Source organism: Dermacentor albipictus, chromosome 4, assembly GCF_038994185.2.
Source record: "Dermacentor albipictus isolate Rhodes 1998 colony chromosome 4, USDA_Dalb.pri_finalv2, whole genome shotgun sequence".
NCBI lineage: Eukaryota > Metazoa > Arthropoda > Arachnida > Ixodida > Ixodidae > Dermacentor > Dermacentor albipictus.
In genome coordinates this window covers 169,116,282-169,143,624 of record NC_091824.1, presented here as the reverse complement: position 1 = coordinate 169,143,624, position 27,343 = coordinate 169,116,282, and the positions used below count along the sequence as shown (strand labels likewise).

General features: G+C 45.6%; 1 protein-coding gene across 7 annotated transcripts in view; it reads right to left on the bottom strand.

Moving 5' to 3' along the window:
- Positions 1–27,343, bottom strand: part of Dgk (diacyl glycerol kinase 1) — a 555,078-nt gene that overhangs the window by 10,838 nt on the left and 516,897 nt on the right. For all 7 annotated transcript variants that reach the window (XM_065442108.2, XM_065442112.2, XM_065442113.2 and 4 more), the window contains 10 exons: positions 22,168–22,266; positions 21,566–21,652; positions 21,378–21,472; positions 20,399–20,473; positions 13,489–13,574; positions 11,611–11,700; positions 8,226–8,389; positions 5,326–5,390; positions 4,977–5,067; positions 2,838–3,045 (listed from right to left, as the gene is read on the bottom strand). In XM_065442108.2, the coding sequence (XP_065298180.1) occupies positions 2,838–3,045; positions 4,977–5,067; positions 5,326–5,390; positions 8,226–8,389; positions 11,611–11,700; positions 13,489–13,574; positions 20,399–20,473; positions 21,378–21,472; positions 21,566–21,652; positions 22,168–22,266 (1,060 nt within the window). The remainder of the gene's footprint in view (positions 1–2,837; positions 3,046–4,976; positions 5,068–5,325; positions 5,391–8,225; positions 8,390–11,610; positions 11,701–13,488; positions 13,575–20,398; positions 20,474–21,377; positions 21,473–21,565; positions 21,653–22,167; positions 22,267–27,343) is intronic.

The following is a 27,343-nucleotide window of genomic DNA, read 5'->3' as shown; positions in this document are numbered from 1 at the left end:
GGCGGGTGAACAGGCAACTGGCAACTACGGTGTTGATTCTAGAAACGCTAGAGGAGAGATGCTGGTAGAATTCGCAAAAAGGAATAAGCTGAGAATAATGAACACCTTTTTCAGGAAACGTAGCAACAAAAAATGGACCTGGAAAAGTCCTAATGGTGAAACAAGAAATGAAATCAATTTCATACTTTCTGCCGATCCCAGCATAGTGCAGGATGTAGAAGTGACAAGTAGGGTAAAATGAAGTGATCATAGGTTAGTGAGGGCCAGGATTCACCTCAATTTGAACAGAGAAAGAGTAAAATTGGTCAAGAAAAAACAAGTCAACTTAGAGGCAGTAAGGATAAAAGCAGTCAAATTTAGGCTGGTACTTGCAAAAAAATATGCAGCCTTAGAACAGAGAGATGATGATGATCACATAGAGGTAATGAATGAAACCGTAACGAGGCTAGCTTCATAGGCAGCAATTGAAGTGGGAGGCAAGGCACCAAGGCAACCAGTAGGCAAGCTCTCCCAAGTAACAAAGGACCTAATAAAGAAACGACAAAGAATGAAAGTGTTCAACTCAAGAGATATTATAAGGGATATTAGAAATTATTACGTAAGACTGAAGAAGCTGTAAATAATGGACGCAGCCTGAAATCAGTGAGAAGGAGACTCGGCATAGGACAAACCAAGATGTATGCACTGATTCATAAGCAGGGTAATATCATCAGCAATCTCGAAGGTATAATAAAAGCAGCGGAAGAATTCTACACTGACCTGTACAGTATCGAGAGGACTCAGGAGTACTCTATTCAAAACAGCAATGAACAGTATACAGAAACTCCTCCTATAACTACAGATGAGGTCAGAAGGGCCTTAAGCCATGAAACGGGAAAAGGCGGCAGGAGAGGATGGAATAACAGTCGATTTAATCAAAGATGGAGGAGACTTAATGCTAGGAAAACTGGCAGCTCTCTATACGAAATGTCTATCGACTGCAAGGGTCCCAGAAAACTGGAAGAATGCAAACATTATACTAATCCACAAAAAGGGCGACGTTAAAGAGCTGAAAAATTATAGGACCATTAGCTTACTCCCAGTATTATATAAAATATTTACCAAAATAATCTCCAATAGAATAAGGGCAACATTGGACTTTAGTCAACCGAGGGAGCAGGCCGGATTCAGGAAAGGATGGTTCACATCCATGTCATTAATCAGGTTATTGAGAAATTCGCACAGTACAATAAGCCTCTCTATACGGCTGTCATAGATTACGAAAAAAACATTTGATTCAGTAGAGATACCAGCAGTCATAGAGGCATTGCGTCATCAAGGAGTACACACCGCTTACGTAAATACCGTGGAAAATATCTAGAGATTCCACAGCAACTTTAATTCTACACAAGAAAAGTAGGAAGATACCTATGAAGAAAGGGGTCAGACAAGGAGACCCAATCTCTCCAATGCTATTCACTGTGTGCTTGGAAGAAGTATTCAAGCTATGAAACTGGGAAGGTTTAGGAGTAATGATCGACGGCGAATACCTCAGAAACCTTCGGTTTGCCGATGACATTGTTCGATTCAGCAACACTGCGGACAAGTTACAACAGATGATTGAGGACCTTAACAGGGAGCGTGTAAGACTGGGTTTGAATGTTAATATGCAGAAGACAAATATAAATAACCGGGCAAGGGAATAAGAGTTCAAGATCGCAAGTCAGCCTTTAGAGTCTGCGAAGAAGTACGTTTACCTAGGTCAACTAATCACAGGGAACCCTGGTTATGAGAAGGAAATTCAGAGAAGAATAAAAATGGGTTGGATCGCAAACGGCAGACATCATGAGCTCCAGACCGGGAGCTTACCGTCATAATTGAAAAGAAAAGTATACAATCAGTGCATTTTACCGGTGTTGACATATGGCGCAGAGACTTGGAGACTGACAAAGAAGCTTGAGCACAAGTTAAGGACCGCGCAAAGAGCGATGGAACGCAGAATGCTAGGTAAAACTTTAAGAGACAGAAAGAGAGCGGTTTAAAAATTATGGGGTTTTTACGTGCCAAAGCCACTTTCTGATTATGAGGCACGCGGTAGTGGAGGACTCCGGAAATTTCGACCACCTGGGGTTCTTTAACGTGCACCTAAATCTAAGCGCACGGGTGTTTTCGCATTTCGCCCCCATCGAAAGGCGGCCGCCGTGGCCGGGATTCCATCCGGCGACCTCGCGCTCAGCAGCCAAACACCATAGCCACTGAGCAACCATGGCGGGTGCGAGAGCGGTTTGGATCAGATAGCAAACGGGTGTAGATGATATAATAATAGACATTAATAGAAAAAATGGCGCTGGGCAGGTCCTGTAATGCGCAGATTAGATAACCGTTTGACCAGTAGGGCGACAGAATGGGTACCAAGAGAAGCGCAGCAGAGGACGGCAGAAGATTAGGTGGTGCGACGAAATTAGGAAGTTTGCGGGTGCTAGTTGGAATCGGTTGGCGCAGGACAGTGGTAATTAGAGATCGCAGGGAGAGACCTTCGCCCTGTAGTGGACATAAAACAGGCTGATGATGATGATGATGACGACGACGCACTTTCAAGCGTGACACCTCACTAGAGAGACCGCGTCTTGTCGATATGCCATCGGGCACTACACGACACGTAAAATGACCTTCACGGCGTCCCTTCTTCAAATTCACTTCTGTTGCATTAGACACTTACAGAACAATGTCCTCCAAGTGATCGAACATCGATCGATGTACGACTGCCACTTGTTCGTTACGAAGTACAAATAAATGGAGCACAAACTGTCCACACGTTAGCATCCCGCGGTCGATTTCAAGTAAAATGTAGGCGATACCTTGTACGGCACTGCTAAGGTCGATCGAGTTGAAGCTGTTGGTGGAGATGTCCCGGTCGTGTTTCTTGCGTCGCTTTGAACGTGAGCGCCGCCTTGACGAGGCGTTGTCTCCCCACAAGTTGGAGCCGCCGTAGATGCTGGGGATGTTGAGCACTGCGATGCCCTGCAGTGACGGACCGCTGGACAGTTCCAGCGAGACGCCATCGCACTGCGTGTGCAGAGAGAACAGTGCGCCCCCTTCCCTTGGAGTAATCGAGGCTATAGAGAGCGGCGCTTAGAGGGACTCCGCGGCGGAGTGCTCCGTTTTAATTTTCACCGCTTGTGGTACACGTGCCTTAACGATCATAGACACATCGGTACGTACTACACGGGAGTTGGTACATTAAGCTAACTTTTGAATGCGGCCGCAGCATGGCCTGTTCTCGATGACGCTGCCCTGCTAGACTCTATTACTGCTTTTTTGCGTTACGATGCAGTTCGGCTTCAAGACAAACCCTTAAGAAGAAGCAGCAAAATTAGCACTATAGCATGGAAAATATGGAGCTGGCTACGGGGCAAGGCGGACACTATTGTTAATTGTTTTTTGTATACGAACTAGAGCTGCCCAATTGTTCGACAATACTAGCGCGTCAGCGTCTTGCGGAGTGGCAGACGTGGTAGCAGTGAACGGAGCAGCCTCGCAGACGATGTGGCTCACGTGCTGCCACAGCTGCCCCCTAGCAAGGCGCTAATGCTTGGGTATTATTAAAGGCGCTTATGTAATAAAATAACTGAGCGGCTGTAAGCGTCAAGACAAGCGTTTCGGTATGATGATGTGAGTGCCTGAAAAGAAGCCTACGGCAGCCCGCTGTCAGAGACGATTGTGCAGTTGACGAGCAGTGAATGAAGCGACGCGAAGGTGCGAACGCAAATGACAGCTGCCGCCTGAATGAACAGGCCTCAAGGACGGTTGCGCGTGAGTGAGCGAACTGGGAAGCACCGCACGTGGACTTCATGCACTCGGCTTCTGCAACAGTTTGCGTACAATGTGCCGGCACAGCGCTTGCATTTTATTGATGGGTTTGGGCAAGAAACTGACACATCAAGGCGCACTGCTCCTTCCTGGAACCCGCCGCTCAACGAGTAATGCAGCGGAAAACACTCTTCCCTAATCACACGAGATGAGGGGACGGCGTTTGACTTGTGTACAAGCTAGGTCAATCTGGGTGGGCTGAAGCATTATTTCAGACACCAAGAAACAGTGCTAGAAAAGAAGAAACTCAAAGGGGATAAAATGCACACTGACTGCGATGCAAAAGCCCCTCTACAACCCCCCCCCCCCCCCCAAGATGAAATAAATAAAAAAGGGCGTCTCGTCAGTCTTGTATGTTTATCCCGCACTTCAACTGTTTCGTCATGACCAAAGAATATCCTCCAAGCTTTGATTATAGTGGCTCTTGCAATTACCATTTAGGCAGCCAAAACTAAATAAATATTACATTGTGATGACGAGCAAAGGTTTCTCTAGGTATCGTATCAATCAATAGATCGGCCGCGAGATTCGCCATTGATATGCACAGGCGCGAAGATTAAAAACTACATTATGGGGTTTTACGTGCCAAAACCACGATCTGATTATGAGGCATGCCGTAGTGGGAGTCTCCGGAAATATGGACCATCTGGGGTTCTTTAACATGCACCTAAATCTAAGTAGATGGGAGTTTTCGCATTTCGCCCCCATCGAAATGCGGCTGCCGTGGTGAGATTCGATCCCGCGACCTTGTGTTTAGTAGCCTTAGCTGCTAAGAACCAGTACCCTTAGCCGCTAAGTAAGCGCGGTGGGTACGCGAAGTTTCCTTCGTCACTTTGTGCGTTTTACATCACAAAGTCTAACCATGGATACGATCGCCAAACCACTAACTTCCCTTAATTTGTGCATAACAATTTAATCCTGGGACTTCAGGCCCCCCCCCTCCCCCTCAAAAAAACGCAGGCACACGCGCGCACACAGACACAAGAAAAAGAAACAATAATAAGATATTGCTCTTATGTTGCAGCGCAATAATGGCGCTTATAACCTATTTACGTTAGGAATACTCAACAATCATGGCGTTTCAGCGTTAGTTATTGTTCCCTGCACGGAATCTTAAGTGGACTCACCATGATGTCAACGTCGTCGTGGAGGTTTTTACATGTTGCGAAGAACGTCTCAGACGTGGCGAATTCGAAATACCACATCTTGTTCTTCATCCTGTCGGTAACAAAAGAGAGAGCGAGGTCGTTACCCAAGTTACAAAAATAACGGCCACAGTACGCTTAATTTTCGATTTACTGTAGCTTTCTTCTTGCTTCATAAGCAAGAGATTTATTTATTTATTTATTTATTTATTTATTTACTGTTTGTTTATTTATTGTAGTTATCAGTGCTTAGCCATCACAAGCATGTGTGCGTGAGTTGGTGGCAGTAATGTCAAGGCTACCGTAATATAAGACAGTTCACGAAACATACCTGCTGTTGAACTTTTCAGGGTGCTTTTCCCTTTCCAAATGAAACTTGATCGCTATGGATGCGTCCTGCACAAAAGAAAAGCGGGGCGAAAGAAAAAGGAATCAACCGGTTGCTTAATTTCGTTGCGTTAAACTCTATGAGAACGCGTGGACTTTCTGTAATTGTATTGTGTAGGTGTTCGGTGAATGTATGATTCAGTGAAATACTAGTATGTAATAAGAGAGAGTCTACATTCTAAGAAACAAAGTAACAGTTTCACCCGAAAGGCGAAGTATCAATTGCGATATCAAATTAGCAGAGAGCCATACGAATAAAGACAGTACTGGTATCGGCCGTATCAACTTGCAACCCTTCGCTTACTAAGTAAATTGACAGGCATGGTATCAGCGCGCACAGCAAACATTAACACGCCACACACGATGACCGCGGTCAAAACGCTGGCGTGAGGAAACGGGTCATCAGCAGAGAGCGAAGTGACCTTCGCGCTGTCTATTGCTTCAACGCAAACTGAGCTCGCAGAACACACCGCACGCACAAAGCTACGAGCCGCCGATGCACCTAGACTCTGCCCCGAACGCAGATCGCTCTCCAGATACAGCTATAAGGCTGCGGGACCGTGCGCAGCCGCCACATGCGCTGTTGCAGCCGGAGTATAAATCCAGCGCCCCTCCCTACACTCCCCCCTGTGTCTCACAGGGTTGGGTGCCTCGCAGAGGGTGTTGGCCTCGCGCGTGACGGAAGACAGAGCGCTTCCTTTCCGCTTTCCTCCCTTTCGCGCAGGCGAGACTGAGCCGCGATCATCGGCTCCCTCGCACGTTTTCACTCGCAAATACAGCGCAGGGCGCGCGGCGACGGTGTTATCGCCGTTGGACTTTCTGCGGAACATCACGGCGACGGCGACGGTAGAAATGCGTCTGGAGTGTCCACACGATTGCTATCGCAATGAAAAGTCACGGACCTGCACGGCACATGAAGCATTGCAGCATAAGCTGGAGGAGCGGCTCCATAGGAGCTCCATTTTCGGCATCACGCACAGCAGGGTCTTCGCGACGAAACCTCTTCGGGTCCTGCTGTTAACAGCGCAAAATGTACACAAGAGACGAGACAAGAAGACACCACAAGCGCTGGGTCGTTTTCTCGAGAACGACCTGAACTAATGCACGAACTGTTCGCCCGGCGTCGACGGCGAGCTGCGATTTGTGTTGCTTTCTGCACAGCGATCTGCTGAGCCCGACGTTGCCTGGTTGCAGCCGCGCGCGTAGCTCTACAATTCGCTTCTTCAGCAGCAGCTGGTACCTCGTGAGAAGGCGCAATAACGAGCACCGAAGAGTAAACACAGGTACCCAGACTACGTGGTGCACATGTCATATTCCTTTACCCACGGCATGATACGGCGGTCTTGTTGTTGTTGATGATGCTGGTTTGACATCTCCTTCGAAACGGGGTTTTGACAAATAGTCACCTAGCCTGCTTGAGTTAACCAGGTCAAGCTACTTGCATCATGCAACTGTTACATGCAACTGCTACATGTCAGGACACCTGGCGGAATATAACGCAACTGCAATGTAAAGTTTGCACGTATATCGCGCTTGCACGCGTTTATAGGGCATTTTACCGCTGCAAGCTAGTAAGCGCTGGCGTAGCTCAGTGGTAGAGAAGCTGACAGGCGGTAATTTTTTGTTTTTTTCTCATTCGCGGCGATAGCTGCGACAGACACCGGGCATTGGTGGCGCCGGACACCATCGCCAACCGAAACGGCTATTGGAATGTGAGCCCACAACAGCTTAATTACGACGTAAGAGAAACAGCAACATGTTCGCAAGTGTTGTAGTCTGCTAAGGATGTGCCATCAGGAAGCTGACGAAGTAGCCCTGGTGTTCTTATTTACTTTAACTGTGTACCATGGATAGCCACAGAACTTTAGCGTCCGCTGTACGGTAATGAAGACGATGGAAAAGGATTACGCGGATCATTTGCACACTCTGGCAAACACGTGCTGTAAATGTATAAGATACATAAACGAGATTCAATATTTATTTCAAACTTCGTTTACACGAAGTGAGGCTTTTTTTCATGCTATTTCATTCAGTGAATTTGCACTTGCGCTTCGGCATTAGTCCACACGCTTCCAATAATGCGTGCGTGACAACTAAGACGGCATGAACACGACGACCATTGCACTTTGTTTTCGCTGCGGCTCGTTAGCCAAAGCCTTGAGAAGTCCAATGTAGCTGGATCTAGAAAACTTACGAGCCGTAACTGGGCGTGCTTTGTATGTCTCACCTCCGGCAGTGCTTAACTTAGTTTGCCACCTGCCTACCGAGTATTTTTGAAGAACACCGCCGAGAAAGCGAACTGCCGATTCGGTACCGCACAGCAGGCATGTCGGGAAAGTTCGGCGTCGCGAGAGGTCAAAGCGGTACAAAACACCATCCATACATAACTTGTGGGACAGCGCGACCACAAGGGTAAAAGCGGGACGTGGCCCGCCTGAGTCGGGACGTATGGTCACCTTAACCATGGCACGACTTGAATTTGTGTCTTCAACGCAGTAAGAGTGTTGAAACACAGTAAACACTCGATGAATACATGAGGCAGACCGAGAAGAAGAATACTTTTGGGCTGCTTAATAACAAATGCTGGTTCGTAAAACAGCACTATCGTCAGCCTAACAACGTTTTACGAAATGCCTACATGTAATAGCGCACTACCTAAGTGCTTCAAGCGCTGTGTGCACTCCCGGAAGAAAAACATGTATAGTCGAATTATTTCCAATGAAAGAAAAAACAACTTCAGTTTTTCAGTGTGGCCTGCAAACAAAGATGACAAAAATAGATGAATATATATACGCATTTCCGACTCTTGCCTTGCAAGAAGGCCTAACAAAGTGGGTGACTCACCACGCCTATGGAAAAGTAGTTGTTGAAGATGTTGCAGGGAATAGGGTCACCACGCTCGTCGGAATTTGCCGTGTTACTGATGTCGATCTTCCAGCGGTCCATCATGACCGTCGTGGATTTCTCAACTTTCTGCAGTATCTTCTCTAGGCTCTCGTTTTCGTAACCTGAAGAGGGGAATAGAGAATAAAAAAGAGCTTTAGAAAATATATGCAAGAGCGAGAGACACAGAAGATAGTAAAGGAAAAGAGGCTAACCCAGACCGGTTTGCTACCCTTTGCTGGGGAATATAGGGAATCTCCTTTTAAACATAGTAGTGACCGCTGGCAGTGAACGCGGAACAGGCCCACGAAGATTTCCAAATGAAACGCCTAGCCGACTTTGGAGCCTTCGGAGAGATCACTTCAGTGCGCAAAAGTTTACATGCAGAGTATTAGAAACTCCCAGGACGCCTTTCTTCCGTTGCTGGAGTGCCCGACCGAAGTACAAGGTTTATTACAACTTCGGCAAATAATTAAGAGCTTTAGAATTTCGACATTAAGTTCTTTGTCCGTCTCTGTGTTTAGAATTTCTGGACTCAATATTCATGGTATTATCTCATATTAACCCAAGCCCCACTCGTTTCCAGCCTTTCGACCTCGATATGTCGCCTCGTCTTCCTGTGGCGACCATTTGAGCCCGCAGTATTTCCCCAACGAACCTTAGAACTTGAGACTGACTCCAACCAAATAACTGAATTTTATTAGCCCGACGTTTCGGAGCCCATTCGGCTCCTTCTTCAGGGGGTTGTTCTTCGGGGGGTGGCGGTGTGCCTCTTTTAAAGCGTCTTTTTTGAAGAAAGGAGGGGGGGGGGGGAACACGGGAGGTGGGGAGACACTCCACAGACGGAAAGGTGGGGGGGAACAAAAGGAAAGGGGGGTTTGTGTTGTTGACCGCTTCCAAGGAGCTGCGATTACCGGTGCTGGGTGGAGTGCTCACGAGGGTGCCCTTGATGGGCCGCGGGGGGGGGGGAGGTTACAGGGTCGCGCCGACGTTCTGTGTTGGTGAAACGAGCGGGAGTCTATCTGGCTGTGCGTCCTTTTCTTCTTTTCGTCATGTCGCCAAGGCCATGGACATAGACCGAGGGTAGGTTGCCCTTCACACGGTTTATGTTATTCTCCGTATTCTGAATGTGCCATGACTCCAGTAGTAGTCTCTTTCGCCAGTTCGTTTCTGTTTGAAGGATTTCAGTTTCCTTGAAAGCAATTTTGTGGTCGGCGACTTCAGAGTGTTCCGCGACGGCGCTGCGAATACGGTTGAATTTCCTTGAAATTGCTTTCAAGGAAACTGAAATCCTTCAAACAGAAACGAACTGGCGAAAGAGACTACTACTGGAGTCATGGCACATTCAGAATACGGAGAATAACATAAACCGTGTGAAGGGCAACCTACCCTCGGTCTATGTCCATGGCCTTGGCGACATGACGAAAAGAAGAAAAGGACGCACAGCCAGATAGACTCCCGCTCGTTTCACCAACACAGAACGTCGGCGCGACCCTGTAACCTCCCCCCCCCCCCCCCCGCGGCCCATCAAGGGCACCCTCGTGAGCACTCCACCCAGCACCGGTCATCGCAGCTCCTTGGAAGCGGTCAACAACACAAACCCCCCTTTCCTTTTGTTCCCCCCCACCTTTCCGTCTGTGGAGTGTCTCCCCACCTCCCGTGTTCCCCCCCCCTCCTTTCTTCAAAAAAGACGCTTTAAAAGAGGCACACCGCCACCCCCCGAAGAACAACCCCCTGAAGAAGGAGCCGAATGGGCTCCGAAACGTCGGGCTAATAAAATTCAGTTATTTGGTTGGAGTCAGTCTCAAGTTCTAATCAATTTCCCAACCAGACAGGCAATTCTGTCGAAATGTTTAGCTTCAAGCCCCAACGAACCTGCATGCGCTCCTAGGGGCTGATGCTACCACAGTGCCTTGTCACGTCCTAGGTATGTACACGTGAGTAGGCACATTGGACGGGGGAGCGGCGAGAAAGAGAGAATAAACTTTTATTTTGAGCAAGCACAGTCTTCGCTCTAGGTGGGCGGCCGGCTTATTCTGGGTAGGCGCAGGCCACGGCCATCTCCCGTGCACGTTCGATAAGGTTGCGCTGTCTCTCCGGGTCCGATAGCTTGGCCTCCCACTGCTCTTCGATTAGTATTTGGGTCTCTACGGTGCCATTTTTCCCGACACATCCCCAATCCATATGGCGTTGGTTGTGTGGGACATTACAGTATGTGCAGAAGTATTAATGCTGAGTAGGTGAGATTCAGTGAAATAGGATACCGTGGGCGTAGCTGCTGGTTTGTTATTTCCCAAGGGTTACTGCCTCTTCCCTAGTTGTGCTCTTTCTGGACTTCATCCGGTTTCCTTGGCGCGTCCTGTGAGAAAGCCCGGTCAACGTGAGCTCGGGCGGAGGAATCGGCTGCCTCATTCCCCCAGCAGGTATTCGAGCCCAACCAATCTATATTTCTGGCAGCTTCTTCTTTGCCGTTTCCATGAGGATTTGTAGGGCTTACCTGGAGGCTCTCCTTTTCTGAACATTGCTGCAAGCTGCTTGTGAATTTGTGAGTATTATTGCTCTTTTCTCAACAGGTTGAGACGGTCAAGCTAGTACTGTTTCTTCTGCAGGATCTATTTCTCTCGTTAAGATGCTAGCTGCCTTTGCTAGCTGTGGACAACATTGATCGCATGGGCCGGAGTTCCTGTACATTCAGATTTCATAGAACACGTACTTTATGAGGGTCCTTCAACATTTTCCATTATATTTGCCCATTCTCAATAGCTTGCACAAATTATGCCTCGCCACCGCTATTTCCAGGGTCGGCGATAGTGGCAGGAGAGAGAGGACATTTATTATTAAAGGACTGTTACAGTAGTCCTTGCTGTCGAAGTGAAGCTGGTTACAAAGGACCGGGGGTGTAACATCATCGGTCATTTGGGAAACAAGAAGTAATGGCAAAGAAAGAACCCATTTAATTTAAAAGAATCAGTGAATTAACTGAGTTTGCACACCCAGCAACTGTGATATGGACCATTTCCTCAAGCCACTACGTACGGCAATTTCTCCATGCTTTCATTTAAATAAACAACTACGCTTCCCGAAAGAAAAATTCAGCAGACTGCCTCCTTCAAAAGGAGTGGCTTCAACAACAGAAATCTGTATTCTCTCAAGCAGTGGCTCCACTGCTGTTGACTGAGAAGTTCTAAATGTATAGTGCATTGGGTCTTCGGAGTCACACAGACCTTAAATCCAATTCATGCGCTTGAGCTATCAGCAGAAGAGATATTTCGATTTCTTTGGCACACTTTCAAAATGTATACATGCTATGCCGATTTTGCATGGAATGCGTATACCGAGGCCTTACCTGGCCCCCACCGAAGACACCGCGCCAAGTCGTTCCCTGTTCCAAGAGGGAGGATTCCTACTGGAGGAAGCTGGGCGTAGTTTAGCTTGTCTGTTGAGGAAATTGACAAGGACGTCTGTTACCACACATGGAACCAAACAATCGCGACAACGGAGAACAGTACGCTCACAAATCACCCCTGTCAACCAAATCAAAGGCCCGGAGAAGGCTAACCACGTCTACAATTATCTCTGGGTGGATACTGTGTCATTCTAACCAAGCACGTATGTATGCTCAGCATGTATTCTGTCCAGCTTTGAGAAGTTATAAACGAGTCATGTTCATTTGAAAATATTCTCCTATGTCTCTGTGTTTTCAGACAGCCACATCTGGCTTCTAAAAGCAAGGTAGGGCACCTTGAATTATAGTAAGAATTCCCCCAGTATGCTCACACCTTTGGCTGATCTATATAGTTCCATGACTGGCTTCCTTGCCATTGCGCCTGTCCAATACACTGTTTCTGCATTTCTGATTTTACGACTCACGCCATTTCCTGCACTGTTGTTTGCATTAGCGTTTCCTTTATTGTTCAGTTGCTGGGTATTTCTTCTCCCGCTTGAATAAACGTTCCTTCTGCACACATAAATACTCGTCTCTACGGGATTGTGACAGCCTTGCGCTTGCTGTGCCAGTGTGTCTATAAAGCTGTAGATACAAAATGCTAAATTAAAATGCTAGAGAGTGAGAAATTGTCAAGTTCTAACAATATAATAAATGCTGTACATATACGCGTATTGCACTATTAGTTCAGAGAATATATTTAAATAAATAATATAGAATCCGTAGGCTCACAAGTTCTGGCCTCGTATTCGAATTTTCTTCTGCCTGGTAAAATAGCAATAGTAAATCTTCCCGTTTTACGCCCCAGAAACTTTCGCTCATCAGCGCACAACCAGAAAAAATACCCTCCCCCTGACTCGCAACTCAGTGGAGAGGACCGGGGTATTGCACCATCTTAAATCACAAAATGCCATGTTCTTCATTCGCTACATGACTGACTGCCCGTGGTGCGGCGGCATACCAACGTTACAACACCTTACACGGGTTTGTGAATCACACCCGTTTGATAAAACACGCCACACAATGGAGTAATGGGAGGCGCAGCTAACCAGCTCAGACCTGGCGGGACAACAGTCCTTCATAATCCAGGTTAAGCGGGCGGCCGAGGCCAGTGGGGCCCTGGACTAAAGCAGCTCCGACCATTCCGCCAAACTTCTTTTCAACAATAAAAATTTTCTCTCTGTCTCCCGTTTTAGAGCTACGAGTTCAGAAAATATATAACTGCTCCTCAAAACAAGGGTAAATGTATCGTTCAATCCTGGTGATTTGCATGAGCTTAGATGAACAGGCAGCCTACAAAAAAATTCTTTACTGACGTGTCGAGTTGGTCAGTCTGAACACGTGTGAGCCGATATCCGTCCCTTCGATAGACGGCGCTGTTTGAAATCGCAAGAAATCTGGCTGCAAGGAATGGTCCTATAATCCGAAAAAAAAAAAGCATCGTGCCCGACAAAAATGCTAAGTTGCATTAGTGGCTCGCGCATGTTCAGTGGCGACGCCGTATACATTTCTTTTGGGCCCATATTCTGAAACTCCCAAATGAACCAAATGTAGTATTCCGGGCCCGCATCACGAGAAGCTCTGACGCTTGCAGGCTCGTGAGAAAAAAAAAATTGCAAGCAATCCTGATGCTGGACATATTACCAGCGAAGGCGGCCTACCAATGGCAGAGGGCACTTACGATGGAGAAGCTTTGTGAATACGGCCCCAATAAGGAGTGAATAACTTTAGTTCAAGAAAACGGCGATTCCTCGGCGAGAAATCATTATGATGACTTACCTATGGTGTCTAGTACCCAGCCCACTGTACCGTCACCTCCGCAACACAAGACGCGGTAATTCGAGATGTCCTTAAAAAATTGAAGCCTGAAAATAGTAGGAAAATATGCTACACGTAAGCAATGCCCTTCACATCTTTAGTGTTGTATCTTCAACAGCGTAGCAATAGCACGTGTGGCGACAGCAAACGTGGTTTTATGGTGAAAGGGCCCAGTGATGGTCAAAGGGCGCAATGAAACGGTATCATATAGTGGAGAGTGTGTTCAATAAAAAAGGACATTACAAAAGGCGTAGAAAAAAAAACTAATTAAAGTGCGCAGCATCAATGACCTTAAACGCACAGTTTCTTCAACACACATGCAGCGCTTCTTCTTGCGACACCTTGGTGGACGTACTTGTGTTTCGTTCAAATTTCGCTAAGTTAATGACAAGCCTAGAAGATTCATAAGTCGCAATACATGAATGTAACGTAAGTGGCCACCGATACGCTTTCAGTTTCAGTTTATTGTTAATTAAAGATGCATAGTTGGTTGTTGGTAGTACACAGGCGAGGGTCTCAAAGTCAAACGACTGCAGCGGGACCCTCGGTTAACAAGAACATTGATACGAAATGATTATTTGATACAGCAGTGTAAAATTATGCAATCTACAAGTAAATAAAAAGGGAACCAAATAGTAAAAAGGAATACATTCGACACTTATACAAGCAGTCATACATGTAAAATAAAAAAACGCACATTATCAATCTAAATTGTATAAACCTATTTAACAAGTACACACTTTATATACAAACTAAATTAATCAGGGCAACTAGTTATACAAAATGAAATCTTTAAGTTCACATCTGAATGCATGCAAAGATGTTTACGGTTTAAGGGCATGGGGTAAGTCATTCCACAATTTAATCACCGAGAAGGAGGAAGTAGTTTTGCCATAGTTCGTGCTGCATTTAGGTAACAGAAAGTTGTGATTATGGACAAACCTAGTGTTATTGGTATTTGTGAGCAACTAGAGTCTATTATTTGACACGCGAGCTGTTCGTTAAGTAATTTAAATACAGTAATAAGTAAATGAAGTTTAAACAAGCCAGATATAGGAAGAATGAAGTTAGCCTGAAGATGCGGAGAATCATTAGAATAAAAAGAACTGTTGGTAATAATGCGAATGGCCTGGTTCTGAATGTGCGGTATGGACAAAAGGTGACAGTTATATATATTTCCCCGCGAAGTGATGCCATATGTTGTGTAGCTATGTACGAATGCAAAGTATAAAGACAATAAGGCGTGAACAGAAAGAAAATGTACGAGATTTATTGAGAGCTCTTATACGAAAAGCAGTTCTTTTGTTCAACATAAGCAACAGGATTATTAGACTTCAAAGTAGGGTCTAGTTTTATGCCAATGAAAGTTACACAGTCAGCCACTGGGATTAAATGATGGCCTACGGATACTAGCAGTAGATAAGGGACAACTTTTTGAGATGATCTAAAAATCATGAACTGAGCTTTAGGAGGGTTCAAAATTAGGTTGTTTAGAGAACATCATTGATTAACTGGATAATTCATTGTTCAACTTAGTAATTAGCGTTGTTAACAATTTATGTGACATGGAAATGGTGGTATCATCAGCGTAAAGGACAACTTTAGGAAGATTACTGCACTAAGGTAAATCGATAATGTAGATGCAAAACAATAAAGGTTCAAGTATTGAGCCCTGTGGTATCCATTGGTTAATGACCTTAACATTTGAATAAACGCCAAATATACAGCCTGATTGTTCGCGATCGACTAGTATTTTTTAAAGTTATATGTGGACCAGTTATACCCAATGATTCTAGCTTAGTAAATAAAATATTCTTATTAACGGTGTCAAAGGCTTTAGTAAACTGAAGAAATACAGAACCGACGATATCGCCGTTGTCGATGGAAGACTAAGAAATCGGTAATGATAGTAAAGCGAAATTGGTTGAACTACCTGCACAGAAACCGCATTGGGCGGTTTTAGCAACTTAAATTTGTCAAGGTACTTGTTAATACATTTCAGAAATGATTTTTTAATAATTTTGCTAAGTGATGACAGACTAGAGATAGGGTGGTAGTCTAGGACCTCTGTAATATCATCGTTTTTATGCACCGAGATTAACTTTGCCTTCTTAAGTGAGCTCGGAAAGGTACCACATTTAAAGATGAGATTAATTATATCGATTAGTACTTCCGCAATTTATATGAAACAGCGAGCTTTAAGTGATCAGCATAAGTATTATCTAGCCCGACAATATGGATTTTTTAGATTTAGGATTGTAGAACACACTTCGTCAGGGGTGGCAGGTGTTGTGCCATATCACGTGCCTGCCATAGCGGCGACGGGAGCTCCCACTTCTCTGCGGCGAATTAAGAATTCGACACAAGAGGTGACTTCAAGAAGCGCCGAGCCATCTCCGCGACGAAACCCCGCCTGGTTTCTGCCGACGAAGTGTTGCCGAAGGGATTTAAGAGAAAACCAGCAAATTGTGAGAAGAGAGAGTCGCTTCCAGCCGCCCAGTCAGTCTGATGCGCTCCTACTGCTACCTGTACGCTATCATCCACTATCTGTCAATATCGTATAAAGTTTTTCGCTGCGTCTTCGTCTGCGGAAAGAGTCCCTCTCTCGTCTTCCACTCCGAAGTCACCAAAGTGGATGGCAAGTTGTGGGATTCGAAGAAAGATAACGCCCGCTACACCACTCAACGGCAGCCACGAGGACCACCGGCGTCAGCTAATTTGGAGGGGTGAGTGCCCGACGTTTGCCTTTCGCATCGCCAGACGTTTGTCGCACACGTAAATGCTAAGTACCATTGATCAAGTATTCTCAGAGGGTTGTAGTGGTTTTGTCTTAGTTCGCTTCAGGCCTTGCATAGATTTCTGGCAAAACCGGAGACGAGCCGTCAGATCGCGATGGAGAAGCTAAGGATACAGGACCTTCTCGATGTTTGTCAGGAGATAGGCATTTCGGTTGCCGCAGCAAGGCGAAAGAAAGCCATTCTGGACGTTATGAGGGCACAAGAGGTAACTGAGGAGGAAATCAAAGACGTTTGGGGAGAAATTCTTAAGAGGAGAAGCGAGAAGAAAAGGCGCGAGGAGGCAGAAGTGAAAGAAAGGCGCGAAAAGCGAGATCATGCTCTTAAAATGAGAGAACTGGAAATAGAGCAAATTCGAATCAGCTTGGCGCGTTCAAGTCTTCTTTCCGGTGGAGATGATGCGCCTAAACTGAGAAATACGTTTCTGATGCTACCGAACAGGATAGGCGGTGATATTGCACTTTTTCTCGTGAATTTCGAACGTACGTGAGAAAAGATAGAGCTGGACGAAAGCCTTTGGTCTCGAAAACTTCTTTCGGTTGTTCCAGAAGAGGCCGCGGAAGTTCTCGCACGCTTGTCTAAAGAAGACTACGAGAACTATGGAAAGGTAAAAGCCGCACTCCTTCGCAAATAGCGCCTCTCTGCCAAGGCATTTCGACAGCGGTTTAGAAAGGCAAAAAGGGGCAGCGAGTCACACACTGAGTTCGCGTACGAGTTAAAGTCTAGCTTGAAAGAGTGGCTCGAAAGTGCAGAATTGTATGGCAACCACGACAAGGTGCTTGAATGCATAGCACTGGAGCAGTTTTACCGAGTTCTTCCAGAAGAAGTTAAACTCTGGCTGCAGGACTGGCTCTCAGAGGTAGACCTAGAGAAGGCAGCGCAGCTCATGGAGGAATATTACACGCGCCGAAACTTCCAAGGAAAACCGATTCAGGAAGATAGGCTAGAAACAAAGGACTATTCTGTAAAGCGGTTTTCCCCTCGCAAACCAGTTTCGCCGAATAAGAAATCATCCACGAGCCTCGACTTCAGCAAGGGAGTATCGACTAAGGATGAGGTGGTCAGGGAAGGGCTAGCAGAGTCAGCCCAGTCAGCTGGGGTCGCTAAATCTAAGGCAGACGTAGAGCGCGCGTTCGATGCCCGGAGACCAATTATCTGCTTCTGTTGCAACCAGGAAGGCCATATTTCTTCAAATTGCAAGGAAAAAATCACGTTCGCCAGCATTACCCATTCAGACTAAAATTGGAGGCTGCTCGAGCCATATATGCAGGATGTCGTGGTAAACGGGAAAATGTGCAGGGCACTTCGCGATTCCGCCGCCACCATTGATGTTAGTCATTCGTCCTGTGTTTCTCCCGGCGACTATACAGGGGAATGTGCCTGGATCAGACAAGTCGCAGAAGAGCATAGCGCGTGCTTGCCAGTTGCCAGGGTAACCCTCGAGAGCGCTTTTGGAAGTCGATAAGGATAGCAATAGGGGCTTGTTGGTACGGCATATCTTATTTTGTTATAGCGCAAGCTTGACAAGGACAATAGAAGGCACATCTGACACACATAGCACTGTGTGTGTCAGATGTGCCTTCTATTGTCCTTGTCAAGCTTGCGCTATAACAAAATAAGATATGCTTTTGGAAGGTTGCAAACGCAAGCAGCCGTGAGTCCAGGTTTACCCAAACACTTTTCATATCTTTTTTCACAACAAATCAGTGCAGCTTTTAGAAAAGGAGGGCCGGTCATTCTCTACCAGTCTCGCTTGCATGTCATTAACGCGATCGCAGTCACGCGCCCTCTCAAAGAAATGTGAAAGCTCATCTTCAAACGAACAAACTGACAGTGTAACGTCCTCACAAAGGTAGTCTAGGCCGGGAGATAGGGCTGATGAAAAGCAGAGGACTCAGAGTTGTGACGGATCAATTGCCGGATCAGTGACAGTTGGTGAGGAGCCTTTCGATATTCAGGAAAACGGGGCGCCTAGGGCTGAAGTGAAAGGATCACTGCTTAGTCCCGCATCCTTTTGCTGGGAGCAGCTTAGTAGGGTTGAACAAGCGGCGCTTATCGCGGCACAGAAAAGTGACCCTTCGCTAACTGCGCTGGAGGCTAATGTAAATGAAGGAGCGGCCCGAAAGAACATCTCGTTCTACAGTAAGTCAGGCCTAAAGTACCGAGAATATCAAGATGCCAAGGGTCGGACATACAACCAACTACTCGTGCCAGAAAAGTACCGACCACAGCTTTTAGAGTTAGCGCAGGGGAATGCTTGGGCGGGTCACTTCGGTATCAAGAAGACAAAGGCTAGGCTAGCGCAAGATTTCTATTGACCATGATGCTGGAAAGAGGTTGAAACACTTGTTCGGTCATGCGATGCATGTCAGCAAGTTGGTAAGCCCAATCACAAGTGACAGAATTTCACTCGGAGCGAGACAGGGCAAAATATAAACTTTCTTCGATCGCCTGAGATGTGTCTTGCCTGCCCGAATGACTGTTAGGAATTGCTTTGCAATCTTTTCTTTAGCTGTTTATTCTCTCTGAATGTGTCTTCTTTGAGAGCACTATTTGTGGAGGTCCGTATCGCGGGCTCTTTATCGGGTGCCTGTTCCGTGCTGAGTACAATAACCGCAATGGCGCTATTGAGAATTTGTTCTCATGTAGTTTGGTCTGGCGTTGTGGAGAGCATTGGGAGGGTGCTCACTTTCACCGAAGTGGTCGGCGTTGATATTGGTCATTCCGTGAGCTTTCTCAGATCCAAGCAAAGGAAAGACCAGCGGATGAAAGGGCGGCAAAGCCATTTCCTTTACCCCATCAAAGACGTCACTCAATCAGTACATCGCATACGTCGAGCCGCGTCGAACAGCTCGACTTCTGGATGTATTATCTGGCGGCGGGGCTTCTGTTGTGCCATACCACGTGCCTGTCATCGAGGCGACGGGCGCTGCCACACTACGTGCACCCCGTGCATATCAGCGTGGCGACGGGAGCTCCCACTTCTCCGTGACGAATCAAGAATTCGACACGGGAGGCAACTTCAAGAAGCGCCCAGCAATCTCCACGACCAATCAAGAATGCTACGCGGGCGACGTCATCACCCTGCCACGCCTGGTTCCTGCCGACAAAAAGTCGCCGAAGGGATTTAAGGGAGAACCCGCCCATTGTGAGAAGAGAGAGTCGCTTCCAGCCGCCCAGTCGATCTGATGCGCCCTTACCGCTAGCTGTGCGCTATCATCCCCTATCTGTAAATATTGTATAAAGTTTTTCGTTTCATCTTCGTCTACGAAAAGAGTCTGTCTTTCATTCTTCACCCCGAAGTCACAACACAGGAAAGAGAAAAAAAATGTATGGTTACAACGTGTACGGTGAAGCTACAGGCCTATTGTTGTGTATCTCACAGAAGTAATAACTAAACGAGTTAGCAATACCAGATGCCTCAGTGTAGGTTTGTTCTTTATGAATTAATTGATAAATTATTCCACTAACCTCCGGTCTGTTCAACAAGTAATTCAAAAGTTTCCATTTTTTTTTCTTGTGGTTAATTTTTGTCTGACAAAATTATTTTTCATATTGAAGTCGTTTTGATTTCTTTAGAAGGTTACTCAACAAATTAGTATGTATTTATAACTAAGTTTTAGACTCACAATGAATGGCTGTTTTCTAGTTTTCCTATATAGATTATCTTTGCTTCGCAAACTAGTGAACAAACCTTTTGTTAACCAGGGATTATTGGAGAAGTTAAATATTTTCTTGCATTTGACAGTTCTGGTGCTTGCATACACTGCTTTAGGAAATAAGGAGCAGAATTTCTCTAGTGCTCTTTCAGGATCACGCAAGTTGCCAATGGAAGTCCAGTCAGTGCCATGTATTGTGTTGATAAAGTTGTCCTGATTTAAGCTAGAGGTAAAATTGCACGTGTTATAGCGAGGTAGTCTTGCGGCGAAAGTTACAAGTTTTAGTTATCCTAATACCTGTACTTAAACTCTCACAAAGCTTATTCTTAAGCGCGCGATTGCAGCATTATTACACGCAATTCATCGCAAGATAATGCATAGCAATATTATTTCAGGAAGTTCAAGTGGCATACGCACCCTTGAATTGGTCCCCCTTTGGCAACATTGTACACTTGTCGAGGATTCAGCAAGTACTGAAATTTTCTTAATATTCTGCAAATAGAAATGCACATGAAGGCTACAAAGTATTGGAAGGGACGTGACACTTTGGTCAGGCTTGAAATGCAATATGTCACACAGCGGTTTCTGCCATTTTTCGCAGCACGCAATTAAGCATATGCGAAACTGCTCTGCTAATAAGCAGTTGGCCTAAGCATGAATGAAGTCAGAGGTAGACGGTATGCCTTGTACACGTTTGGCGATGACTACAGCTAACTACACATTAATGTAGGCAGAACTCAGTTTGATCCCAGTTTCACGAACCGCAAACTTTCCCGCTTTTCAACAGACTTGCGTCATTAACGAAACGTCGACAAACATAGTTTTTATACAAGTTATGCGAACGACAAACGCAACAGGCTTCTTTTTATTACCTGTTATAGCAATACTACTAACGGACTAATTTGTTTTCTCGTTTTTTACTAGTACAGTCTCCTAGCAACTAAAATTTTTTTATCACTTAAGCATTCTGAATAGTTTAATATTATCACAGTGTCACTATTGAGCATGCCAATTTTCCTTCTACCATGTATGCAAGCGTACTCGCTTGTGCTATCACCACAAGAAGAAACCACGTACTTACAATGCCAGCGCACTATGCGATTCACTTACGATTCCCCTCTGCTGTGTAGTCGAACCATTGTATGGCACCGTCATAATTTCTGCCTAGTATTTATATCCCGGCGTGTCAGCGTCGTATATTTGTGTCTTTTTGTTAGCATTTTTAGTATTGCAGTTCTACAATTGCTTTTATATATAATGCACTGCCCCAGTCCATGCTCGAAATATGTAGAATTAGCAAATAAATTTTGCTTTCTGAAAGAAGTTCTATAAAAGAAGCATTAGGTGTCCCACTAAACTAGATGTCCGTGTGGGAAGACAAATAGACTGCACTGACCTCATGCCCTGCCGACCTCCACTCTTGGGGTTGATGAGCACTAGAAGGGGATGGGTTCCAGAGACGGGTGTGACTTGGAATGACATGGCAGAAACCTGGGTGGCAAGAACAGCCATGCTCGCACTGCGCCCCCCAGGACAAAAATGCGGAGCAGCTGAGCTCTCACATTGCAAACGTCATCTACTCACATTGCCTTGGCCGCTGTCGGAAACTTTGTTGGAATCTGACCTAGACAGCTGTTTCTTCTGGCCACTGCCGACACTTCGTTGCCTCTCCTGGAAGCCGAAAGCGCTTTCAGCTTGTCGCCATCACGAAAGCCGCAAGACGGAATACTGAATGAAACATTTAATTTTGCCCCGCAGCAAGCATGAGGCACGCTTAAAAACGTTCGCACATAGTGCACGTCCACATAGCACTACAGAATTAACCTCTGCTCTTCGACGTTTCAACGCACTCAGTGGTGCCTTTCACAGGGGCAGTTTAAATATAACACTATACGAACAATATGAACAGCATCTGCAATCGCAGCAATGAGTGCTGGCATTCCGCGGAATGATTCAATGCACGAGACCTGCTGTGACATTTCATTGTAGCTGAGACATTGCTCTGAAAAGTTTGGAAAGGGAACACAGATATAGTTATGCGGAAACACCACTTTTGTAAAACAATGGACCCGTGGCAACGCTATCATTCATCACTGGAACTCGCCTATGGAATTACTGAGAGGGAACCTAGATTCTCATTAAAGAACGGCTTGTGCTGCAACAAAGTTGCTCAACGTCGTGCTTACCAAAACAGCGGGGCATATAGACGTTGGCGGCAGGATGTGGTCTCGGTGTGGTCCAAGGCCGCAGTCGGGCTTCACTTGTGGAGCGCAATGGTTGTGAAGCTGCAACACGAATGTAAGCTGAAAAATGTGCACCACGAATAACGAACACGCGTAGTAATAATTCCGTTGATCGTACTCGGAGGCACACGTGCCATGTCACTCTGGTCTTGCAACGCTTGCGAAGAGAAGCTATATTGAGCCCGTCGGCGCTTATTTTGACGCCCTCTGCGAGTTGGGCGAGTTCCCGTGTATCGTCTGAATCAATATGCGTGCATTGTGAAGCAATAATTCCATTTAACGTGCACGGATGTAACTGTCGCTCTGGTTAAGCTCTTTTAAGCCCGTTGGCGCTCATTTTGATGCTCTCCGCGTGTTTGGCGAGTTCCATTATATTGTCTAAAACGATAAATAAACTTAGTTGTTACATGTCTATAATAAAAACGATTAATATCTTGTCGTCATGTATTAATAGGCCTGCGTGCCATGCAATCGCCTAAGACATGAATATGTAATAAAAGGGTCCTATGTGACTAATTGTCGGATCATGCAGAACAAAAATGCGCTCCCTGGCACTACTATGTGGGTCGGAATTCCACACTACTGAAACTTGCATTTCCTACGCGAGCACTTTGCTCGCTAGTGTGTTCGATTCTTTGTGCTCTGTGCATGCTCTGTGCATTTCGCGGTTACAAAGAGCGCCTGCTCGAACGAAGTCTTCGAACGGGGCACGCGCTGGCCTTGCGTGAGGAACGATGCCGTTAAATTATGCGCGCGGGGTCGAACTGGTCAAGAACAAAACACATGTTGGTGAATTCACATGTGTTTTCTCATGGTGTCAGTTATTAATGGACTAGTGTTAACTAGTTCGGATAATTCCATGTCACAGGATGCCACGAGTGCGGAGCGAAGTCCTCTTGATTATGAAATACAGTTCTGATGAGTTCCCATGGCTTTTCGCTCCACTAAAGCGACAGGGGCCGGGAGCTTTCATAAAAACTACTGAATAACAATTATTCATGACGACGCTTGAGTAGGGTGACTGTTGTAACTATTTTCTTAGCGTTTCTGTGGCTGCTTTTTAGAGTGTTTTGCTGACCAAGGGAAAATGAACGCGGAAACTATGCGAGCTGACGCTCTGGTGTTTCTACAAGAGTAAGACAATGTACACATTAGCCACGTTTGACGCTCTGTGCGGAAGCTGAACATAGCAGACGACTGCAGATGCTGTCTGCGTAGCAGACAGCAATTGCATCATTGTAGACATGTTTACCGAATAAAAAAATGTGCACCATTATAAGATTACCGTCATAAAACAGTTGCAACAAATGAATCTTATTTGTAAATTCCAGTCATTTTAGGAACATAAACTCATCATGCTGTGTCCTTGAATCCCACATAACCAAAACCAAACTACTATGGCATTACAATAGCGGTTTTGATTGGCTTCTATGCCATGTACTTGTATACTTTGAATTATTCAAAAGGAAAAGCAAGCGACTATGACATTATTAAAGTGGTTCTAACTGACTTCTATGCCATGTACTTCATGCATAATCAAAAGCAAACTACTATGGAATCGCTATAGTAGTTTTGACTGACTTCTATGCCATGTACTGACATAGTAGCACAATTTTTACGCGCTTCATTTCATTTTTATTTCCTTAAAGGCTGCGTAGTGGGGGTATTACATAAGGGGAAATAATTGGAGCAGTCTCTAGGTGCTTCGCTGCATATATGCGGCGTCAGTGCCCACTGCATCGCCTGTTTCGGCGCACCGGCAGCCAGCGTGCGAGCGTAAACAAACTCTACCTAACTCCGCAATACCAGCACGCCTAAGGACAAACGCATACAACACGAGCGAAGAAGCTTTTGCTCTAATGCCAAGGCAGAGTCAGATATTCAAGGAGCAAAAGCCCCACATTTTTTCTCTCACACCCGCTCTTACTCACGCATCCGCAGAAACGACCGGCGCCTCCTGAAATGCGACGCCCCGCTGTACTTACTAACAATTGTAAAACCGCTACCCGGTTTTCCCGAACGTTTCTGCGCTGTACACACCGCCTAGACGCCTAAAATAGAGTGGTCAATTCACTGCAATGGCACCTGACCACGCCGAGTCCTGAACGAAAATTGCACAACAGATGCATTGAAGTGTGCCTCTGAAGCAAGTTCTCGTTATCGCAAAGTCCGAGAAATGGTGGTGTTTATTTCTAATAGGAAGTAGCTCGCAAGGCTTATCGATGGGACGGAGCGATTAAAGCAGTGCGGCTAAGCTGGCAGCGTGTATGGAGGAGAAGTTTTATTGAACCATTCTGTTTTTTTTTGTTTTTTTTGTCGAGAGGCGCAGCGCTGAGCTCCAATCGTAAAATAAAATTTAAAAGAAAGCTTCACATCTAGGCCCGTTTGCAAATACCAGTCCCAAATGCAATTTTCAGTTTATATGTAAATAACTGGAGATCGCTGTGGAGGTCTTATTGCAGCAGGCATAATGATTATGATGATGGCGATGTAATTGGTGAGGCTTAATGTCTGAAAGCTGCGTAATTGGCTTCCGCACAGGATTAATTTGGAATATTTTTGAAACCAGGGTTGTAAACCGGAAGAGACATGAAATACAAATATTATTTTCTTTTTTTTTAACAGGAACCTAAAACTATCTTTTTACTACTCTTATGTATCTACGCGTGTCCATTACCATATAAAATTTGGTATTCCATCGGGCCGGACAAAGAAGTACTCTGACTCGTTTAACCCAAAGACTCGTCAAGAAGGGAATAACCTTCCCACTACGAACGTTTCCATTATGGACCAAGATGTTTCGGAGTCTGCAATTACGGCTCATTTCTTGCAATGCGTATTTTATGAAAGTACATGTATTTTCTCGACTCCTCTTTGTAAACGCTCAGCGGCCCTGAGAGTAACTAAATGAATAAATAAGAAATAAATACAGCCGTAATAAAGATCACACAAGCCAGCGTCACAACGAACGTAGAGTTTGGTATAAGAATGAATACGTAAATAAACAAAGACAAGTGCCTTTGTTTGGCGACACCTTATCAAAATTTGGTATATCTCGGCATCGTCTGGTCAAGGCTAGCTGATTCATTATGATAAACAACAATTTTCAGTGCATCTTAAAATAAAACAAGCTCCACTCAGCTTGGAAACATTGCATTTTAGCTTCAATGAACTACGCGGATATACAGGCCACAAATGCGTGTACGTAGTGCAAAAAACGCGCTTACAAAATTGCTAATCCTGTAAAGACGGAAATGACGTTCAAGGTGCCTCAGTACTTCTTCAATGAAAAACGAAGGCCGAAAGAACACCTCTGCACTCGTACATTTCTCTAGGCGATTCTTCATCTCAGCAGCTCTCTTTCTACGGCTTCAATTTGCTTTTTCAATGCGCACACGTTCAAAATGTAAGAGCACTTGTGCTGCCTATGAACTCATGGCAGTTGCTGACTTTTATAAGCATCAATGAGAATCTAAAACAGAAATAAACTAAAATGAGAATCTTCTTAATAAAATCTTTATCTTCTCTTTATTATTATTATTTTTTTTTTTGCTGCGTCGTCGATAGTGGGAAGGCTCCTAGTGAAATAGGCTCCTAGCAAAAAATAAAGAAAATGCGTACGCTTCAGGAAAACAGCTTTTTTAATCTTTCTTTCTTCTTGTCTACAACGTCAAGGCACGTAGCGTGACATATAAGAGACTTAGTGATCTTACGACAACACGGCCACGTATTTTTATGTGAGCACGAAGACATCGTGTGTTTTCCTAGCGTGAGTGTCTTCCTGAGCGTGAAAGAAGCCGGCAAATGCGCGCAAAATTGGCGCACAACTGGCTGCCCCAGGCACTTTGCGTGTATTCGCGGGCTTCTTTCACGCTCGGAAAAACCCTTTAATATAGCACGTATCGAGCAACAGAAAGCTGTTTCGGTGAGTTTTTCATCTTGCTCCACAATTTTCTCATTGACACTTTTCAACTAATTATAATATATGAGAATTTGATTAATTAATTAAGGATACTAAATTAAAATACTTTGAGTACCTCCAAGCGACGGCAAGAAACACTACCTTGGTTTTGCCCAGCTACGCGGTATTTGCATATTTCTAAAGTTTGGCTAAAGTTACGTGGGACACCCTGTAACGTGCGTGCACCACGCCGAAATGACGTTATCGGACATAGTAACTGGGCAAATATGCTAAGTGAACCTCATGAGAAGCTGGCTCAAAATGAACAGTAAAGGTGTGGCATTGTCTACAGTGCGTACACAGCGACTTGACCTACGCACTTACCATCCCTTTCCGCCTCGAGTACGTTTGAACGTGTGCCTGCGCGTGCGCATACGTTCGTGCGCGTCGGACCGTTCCTTAAATTGGTGCAGGTCGTCAGGGAGCTAAAGCAGCAGAGGCCCAGAGAAGCAAATCCAATGGTTTTGGGGCGATTTCTTCGCATGAGGCATTAGCGCTCATCACACTCGTGGCCAGTAACACAGTCGCGTGAACACCGATTTCCGCAGCGTAAAACTCGAGCGCAAGCCTGTCGGCAACGCTGTAGTGTCACTACCGAGGCTCCAAGTGCAAGGCAAACAACGCGCTTCGAGGAGAGAGCAGCAAGAAGCCGCGCAGAACATAACGCAGCCGGAGGGGCGGCCGCCTCCGTCATTTATCACGGGGCAATGTATCAACGTCATCGCTCGCGTGGGCGGCGGTAACCTTATCCCCGGAGTCGGTGCGAAGGCGAGCTCTGCGAACCCGCGGCGCGGATCGTCGACGAGGAGCGCCATGCGCCGTCGTTAATTCAGTCGATTGTCGGAGAAGGCGTGCGGTCGCGCTTGGACGGCGCCGCAGGCAGACGTGTCAGGATGTGCACTGTATGAATGGAACTGATGACGACGAAGCCTCAATTAATGGCACAAACCCACTGTGGATGATGGACCAAGAACCGAGCGGTAGAATGATTGGAAAATGAAAGGAATTAGTTAATAAATAAATAAGTAATAAAAAATGAAATCAAGTGAATAATCGAAGATGAGAAACAACCTGATATTAAATGAAATATAGTAGTGTATAATACGGTAGTCAGCCTTGCCTAAATAGGAATAGTAACACGAAATCATTAATAAAATA